Source organism: Aplidium turbinatum, chromosome 6, assembly GCF_918807975.1.
Source record: "Aplidium turbinatum chromosome 6, kaAplTurb1.1, whole genome shotgun sequence".
Taxonomy (NCBI): Eukaryota; Metazoa; Chordata; class Ascidiacea; order Aplousobranchia; family Polyclinidae; genus Aplidium; species Aplidium turbinatum.
In genome coordinates, this window is record NC_137477.1 from 7,760,933 (window position 1) to 7,768,626 (window position 7,694).

A 7,694-nucleotide genomic window follows, 5' to 3' on the forward strand; every position below is an offset into this window, starting at 1 on the left:
AGCAGAGTAGAGATTGAGCAATCTTGCAGTGATTTGCATGCAAAAAGTTTACTACAGACCGTATAGAATTACTTCAATACACCATACACACCCTGTATATCTGATAAACAATAATTTATGACGTAACATCTTCGTCTTCATCTACACACAGTTGTAGGCTTGTGGCGTTCCCCTTTAAAATACTGCCTGCGTCTGAAGAGTGTTGGTCCGCTAGAGGTCGCCAAAGCTGGAACGTGGCTCGCGCAAGAATTGAAGCAGTATACTTTTGACAACGCGACTCTACGGCAGGATGTAAAGGAAAACCACCCAAAAGGACATCGAATCAAAGAAAGGAATGACATTAGGAACATTAATTCAAGGGTAAACCTGAACTCACTGATTTCTGCAGCAATATTGGATTGAGAAGCTCTTCAAACATCAAAATGACGCACTTTTCCCTTAGCCTTTCATTTTATAAACAACACAACCCGTAAACTTGACATAATCTGACATAGAAGTGCCGATATTCTTCCTTGTGCGACGGCGTTTGACATTTGAACAGCACCTAACGAAATACGTGACAAAAAAATTACATGAACTTTCCAGCGCCATGAATTAACTTTACACGAAACTGACACAATTACACGTCGGATTGATGTAAAAGTACAAAACTATATGAAGTGAATGAACTTGTTATCAATCTAAAACGTCTACAACTTGTTACCCTGAATGCAAAATTGACTACAAAGTAAACATAAATTACTCCCGAGTGATAAAGTGCGATTTTTTTGGGGTACCGTGACAACACAACCGCTCTTGAATGTTGCGCTACACAATGAGCGACTACTGCAGAAGAAAATTTCCACGAGAAATGTATGCAATTGCAGCACTTATAGATGACAAGATGAGGCTAACTTTGCAGATGCATTAACATCACTTCAAACTTTTTTTTCTTGCAGCGACATTTTAAACTTCTCAAAAAGTATTGATAATGATATAAATACAAATATGATAAGTTCATTTACACTACAAAGATAAGTTGTGAAGATAGTAATTTTATAACTTATAGCTCGTCAGATGCAGGCATGCAGCATTGCAGCTCTTTGTCTCTGACTAGCAATCTAGCATCCACCCAACAACGAAATGATTTCAAAAACGGATAAGTGGTTAGGCTTAAAACGTTGTTTTCATAAGAAATATCTTTAAAGAAATTTTCCAACTGTAAAAGTTTCTGGAAAAATTTATGATCACGAATAGAGAAAATTAGGTAGGCTCGTTCCATTTAGACTGACCTCTCGTAATTATGTTTTGCATACAAAGCTCTTGCTTCAATCCGTCTATTAAATTGTTCCAATCATGATCAATGGCGAATCGCCCTCAATACGAGGAACACGATGATGATAGAATTAACAAGAAATTAAGCTGATCGGATCGCATTATAGCTTTGAATTTTCTTGGTTAAATCGTTGTATGGAAAATTTGGCCATGTCATGAGCGGGTGTTTTCCCCATGGCGAGATCTCCAAGTATATGTCCAACCGTCGGCGAGAGTTTAAAACCGTGCCCTGCAAGATTACGCCAGGTCATAATTTTTTTCACAAATGAAAACCATTTATTAAATAACTTAGATGAAGCACACTGCACAAGACAAAAAAGTAACTACTGTACTAGGTAACGTAACCAAAAAGAAACTTAGTTTTAAATTCATTCAAACCCAAAATACACCAGGAACTGTCAAGCGAAATCTGTCGTATTTTGGTCAAATGATACATAAATCACTTTGAAAAGATGACCCTTGGTTTATAGAGTGCTCCAGAGTCGGAATCCACAGATAAATAGATGGAGAAATTTGAATAGGACAACAAAAAGCATTAACTTACCTGAAAAACCAGCTCCGATGATGATATTGCTGTGCAGCGGGTGGCAATCCAATATGAAATCCATGTCAGGGGTATCCTATAACAACGGCTTTATTTTGCATTCATCGTGACAATATACAGAACAATCGCATAGCCTACGGTAGACTACAAAGCAAGTACAAGTAAAACACAACAGATAGTTGGCAGCAGCGGAATAGTGAAAATACCATACAGTCATCTGGTTAGCTGTACCTATTTTGGTACTGAAAGTGTTGGTTGGTTTAAATCTTTATCTTCGGACTGACAAAGCCTCTGACAGGTTATTCCTGGCAGTTTCACTTACTTGCAGAAGCTTGGAACCACTAAGACCGGTGTCTGAACAAGATGCAGCTGCATGTTCTCATTAGAGGTCGAACTAACAACGTTTATAAAAGATGCTATCTGAAACAGCATATAATTTGCGACTGCGTGTATGTGAAGAATAAGCAAGAAATCTACATCAACTAAAAATAGCAAAATTATAACCTTTATGTTACGCTCGAGGTTTACCAGCTTTTCACAACGTAGGTATGTATATACGTCCACAATCATTCGGAAAATCAAATGTGTCAAACGTTAGTTTTGTTCCCTTTATTAAGAGAGAAACGCGTGTACCGTGTAAGTGTGCAATCGTACCTGCACCGGTAGGAACTAGAACGTTGCAATACTTACGGAATACATGCAATATTCCTTCACCGCGGGAACTGATTTAAGATTTGGAAAAAAATTCTCCACCGCTCGTTTTAAAAACTTTTGTCGTGTTTCCATGGCAACATCGTCATTGCGCTCGGGCTCATCAGGATCGATATCTGCTCCACTGTGACAAGATACCTGTAAATGCGACAATTTCAATGGAAGTAAGAGAGTTCTTAAACTCAAAACTCCACTCTTCATATCCTCAAACGGTTGAAATATCTGTAGCTTTAACATATAGCACCAGTAGTTAATATTTTCAGGAGAAAAAATAACGATTTACCTACAAGCCAACTTTCATTAAGAAAGTAGAACAGCTCTTTGCGAAGCTTCTAGAATTTCTCTTTGCGAAGCCGTATCAGTAACAAATTTTTTTATAAGAACGCTAGTGTCAACAAACCTTCATAAGACCAGGATATTCGAGGATGGGTGTAGAATACACACTAAATCCATCATCAGGTCTTAATATTGTGGTGGGAAAGTTGTCCGATGAAAACAGACGTGGATCTTTCGCTTCCCAGTATTCAGAAACGACTTTTTTGGGCTGAAACAAATATCAACAACATTTGGAAACGAAACTTATATGGTAACAATGATTCTCTTTTTTTGTAAACGACGAAGATACAACCCTTCTGATTCGATTGATGAAAGGAAAATATGTACAAAAAACCATAAACGCATTCTTCAGTTATATAACAGTAAACTCAACGGCGCAACTCAGCTCATAACCAGTAACCAATAGTCAGAAGCGTCGACAAGAGGCTCAGGGGGTACTTTTCGATCCGAGCACGGGGTCATTTTATAAGGGGCGGCATCTTTTGAAGGGGCGCGGGAAAGAAGAAAACATCGTGTATTTTTTTAGAGTTTTACTGTTTTCTTTTTAAGAGTTGTCTTGTTTGGGGTATAGAACTTTCTATTGGTAACCAAATTTTTTTCTCAACACCCCTACCAATAGCACAAGTACAACAAATACATTGAGACATTAATATAATTGATACCTCAACTGGTAATTGAAGATTCAGCGGCATGAGAACTTTGTTAATCCATGCACCGCATGTCAAAACAATGGATTTTGCTTCATACGTTCCCCGGCTTGTAACCACTTTAACCTTCCTGCTATTGATCGGATGTATGGCTTCCAACCTCTCGCTATCATGCATCACGCCACCAAGAGATAAAAATGAGCTCTGCAAATAAACTTGCAATGTCAAAATAAAAGCGAAGTAAACAGAAGAAAACAGGTACATCAAATCCTTGGTAAGAGTTAGACATTTAATTTTGTTACATTAGCAATTTCATTTCAGACATGTGTCTCTGGCACCTTGAGCTAAGAGTAAGAAATTTAATTTTGCAATATTTAGCAATGTACACTACATTTGGAAACAGTACAATCTCAATATATAATTAATTATTGGCAGCTAGTTAAAGATTTAATCCTTTGATAAGAGTTAATGATTTAATTTTTCTATCTTAGCAACAACCAAGTCTCGCACTATTTCGGTTTTGCGCATTCAAGACTCACAGCAATTGGGTTACATTATTAAGGTTCACTGCATTTGGACTGCATCATAAAAGCTTGCACAAAAAAGTCCAACCTTGAAAACCAACATTTTAAAACAATTGTCCATGAAATACTTCTTCTATTGAGTTATCTGTGCAGACTATACCAGAACTCGATTTTAAGAAAAACAAATGGAAAAATGATTATAATAATAAACAAATATACTACATTACTTATTACTACATTTACTACACCATCTTTCCATCATACCTGTAATGCTAAGAGACATCGGTTTGCCTTCAATACCCCAGCACTCTTCTCAAATACACCATCATAGTCTCTACTGGTCATACCAGGAAACTTTTGAGAAATAGCTTGGCTGTTAAGACTTTCATAAGGAATGTTTGTGGAATCAAGGGCCTTTTTAATGTTGGACAGGTAATCAGGACGGGCAACACAAATTAAGCCACAGTTGCTAAACAGAAATAATAAATACGATAAGCTTCATCAAAGTGAGTAGAAATGAAATTTTGAAAAAATGTACCAAAATTTCATGACATATGAAATTGAACTACATTCATTTTTTTATAAAACTGGCACATTTACTGCTCAAAATTTGATAAAATTGTTTAGTGTTTCTCACAACACATCAACTGTAAAACAGATCAAGTCATTGCCTTAATTAAGTAATTTCCATCAAACTTACATTGGTAGGCTACACAATTACTTTCATTTGAGAGATGAAGTGCCTCTACAGGAAATTCAAGTTACCAAACAACAAGTAAAACACTAAATGTTAATCAACGAACGAATGATGGCAAAGAAACAATCTGAGGATATATTATGCAAATATTGAGTGACAAAACTAGGTGCAACATCTGCCTGTGACAATGCAACATATTATTAACAGTAGAGGCTCACACAAAGAGTTGTTCCCTTTGGAAAATCTCAAGTTCTTTCCATCTTTGATATGCTTCTGGCATCATCTTTGCATGATGAGGGGTGGTGTAGGAATATCGTATGATTCGTGATGGTCCATGTGAGCTTCCTCTAGTATGTGGAAATGGAAACTACAGAAAATTCATTTTGATTGACAATATATAACAATGCTATGATTTAAAAAAAGGATCTATGGGGCCTTGTTTTATTAATTTCAGAGTTGCGTATATTCAACTTTGTCGTAAAAACTTTATATCTTGATTAGAATACATTAAAAACTTATCATAACTAAAAAAATTTTAGCAATTATCTGCAATCAGATATAGCATGCTAGTGCAATATTTTTGACTCCAACAGCATTTGAGACACTTGCTATATTGATAACATACAAATTTTGTCTTCAATGTATTTCCGCAATGAATAAACATGATTTTTGTCCCAAATAGGATTTTTTTACATTGTTTATTTAAACAATGTACTTAAACCATTTCTTTTTATTAAAAGTTTGATCCCAGTCAGGAAGTTTATCAATAACACATCGTTTTTTAAACTATACAGACTCAGTGTCGTAACTTTTTTATCTAACTTTCAAAAGATTAGGCATAAAGATCACAACATATCATAGTCATAAAACAAAAATAGATAGTCAAAGTAATTGTAACATACCTAACAAAAAACAAAAATTAATACAATAACATTGATTAAGAGTATTTTACCTTTTAGAAAATCAATTTAATTTTAAATACTTAAGTTCAGTTTAGTTTATTTGCTTTGGTTTGCAAGAAAAATAAATCGTACAGAACACAAATGGAAAATAGTTTGCACAACAAGGATGGCAGTGAAAGACCAAAGCCAGCTTCCTTTGGATAGAATGTACTTTAGGTGACAGCAAAATATTGTTGTCATTGGTGGTTTATTTCACATTTAAAGTGATATGACAGAACATTATTAAACATGACAAGAAGTACTACACAAAATAGTATCTGTCCAGAATTTGAGGAGGGACATTTTCCTTTGTCCCCACAAACATATTGCTGAATTACCCCACCCTGATACTTACTTGCTCCAGCAAAAGAACTTTCTGTTTTTTCTCTGCCAGATATTTTGCAGTCCATAAACCTTGCACCCCTCCACCACAAACTATTACATCAAATAACATTATAACTTTGGAAATACTATCTAATAGTTTTCCGCTGTAAACTTTTGACAAAAATTACAACATAGACCTTTTATCCTAAGCTACTCTTAAAAAGAATAAGGTTTTCTATTGAATTCAGAAGGCTCTAAGTAATCCAAACACTGCTTTGTAAGAATATTTGGTAGTATACTAATGTAACACCAAATACTTTTTTGGTCAATAAAAACAATCTTTTTCTAAACTTATGCTTAAAAAAAACAGCCCAGTGAATGTGATGAAGTCTGGTCAAAACACCAAAATTTGCACACTATGCAAATTGCATTTTGCAAAGTCGACTGCTGCAAACAAAGTTGAAAAAACAATCAGAGTTGCCAGAAAGTCGGTCATAAAGTTTATTTTTGAATACTGAAAAGTTTGGGTGTTCATCAGGAAAATTATAGTTTCTAGCACTAGCTGCAGCGTTCATCTGATGAAAGTGAAAGCAAAAGCAACAATAAACAGGTTGGTTTATTGCTTCACTACGTGCACCATGACAATGCGCATCCTCAGAGGTAATAACCTACAAAATAAAATTTACAAAGATATATACTGCACTGCGATTGAAGGCAAGAAAAAATATAAAACACACCATATTTTAAAGATTGGCCAATGATGTTTGAGCGGTTACTTTCCACGTTAAATTACGTAAAAACTTCCAACAATAAACATAAATTTGAAGCAGTAGAGACCAACAAAAATTCGAGACAAATGATTTTTCGTTGTAGAGGCTATAAATTTCGTCTCGAATTTCTGTTGGTCTCCACTGCTTCAAATTTATGTTTATTGTTGAAAGTTTTTACGTAATTTAACGTGAAAAGTAACCACTCACGTTACCAATCTTTAAAATGTGTGTTTTGTATAATTGAAAGTGCTTTATAGGCCTATACCTCCGCACAAACAAGTTTTACACATAACTATAATTCTTATTTCCAAATTTAAAACTCTTTTCATTCTAAAAAACGCTCGTTCAAAAATTGGTGTTCTAAATTCTGCAATTCGAACTCACGAATAAAACAATTCCTTGAGACCCATCGCGTTACCTCTGTGTCATCGAAGCTTTGTTACGCCAGCAGGGAATCTGCTGTTATCAGGGGAGATTATAAGACAGCGCACCAGGAGGTCTAAAAAAACGCAAGGTTATCGAGTCAAGGCCCTCTTTTTATTTTCAAATTCAGACAATAATAGCAATATTGATTTGTATAGGGCTACCACCAGTCCTCTTTTAGGAGGATTTGTCATCTTTTTTTAAAAAAAAATTAATGATCCTCCCATGGCTACCGTACCTAAAGAATGTAAAGATACGGCCTAATTTGTCACATTTTGCAGAAATTTTCAGATTTTGCAAAGTGAACGATAACAATAATTATATTAGTGACATAATTGACACAATTTAATATGACATTAAAAATTATGACTTCAACACAAAAAAAATTGCAAAAAATTTTGTCTTGTTTATATTTTACGGTCGTGTTATTACGGTACGATCTATTTTACATTGCTTCAACGCT

General features: G+C 35.0%; 1 protein-coding gene across 1 annotated transcript; it reads right to left on the minus strand.

Annotated features, from left to right (window-relative positions):
• Nucleotides 1–428: 428 nt before the first annotated feature.
• Nucleotides 429–6,242, minus strand: LOC145771887 (peroxisomal sarcosine oxidase-like). The gene is made up of 8 exons (XM_082583639.1): nt 6,070–6,242; nt 4,992–5,140; nt 4,341–4,545; nt 3,568–3,756; nt 2,970–3,113; nt 2,549–2,707; nt 1,859–1,934; nt 429–1,543 (listed from the first exon to the last, which is right to left on the minus strand). The coding sequence occupies exons 1-8, from the start codon at nt 6,166–6,168 to the stop codon at nt 1,416–1,418; spliced, it is 1,149 nt and encodes a 382-aa protein (XP_082439765.1). The 5' UTR covers nt 6,169–6,242; the 3' UTR covers nt 429–1,415.
• Between the last annotated feature and the right edge of the window lie 1,452 nt (nt 6,243–7,694).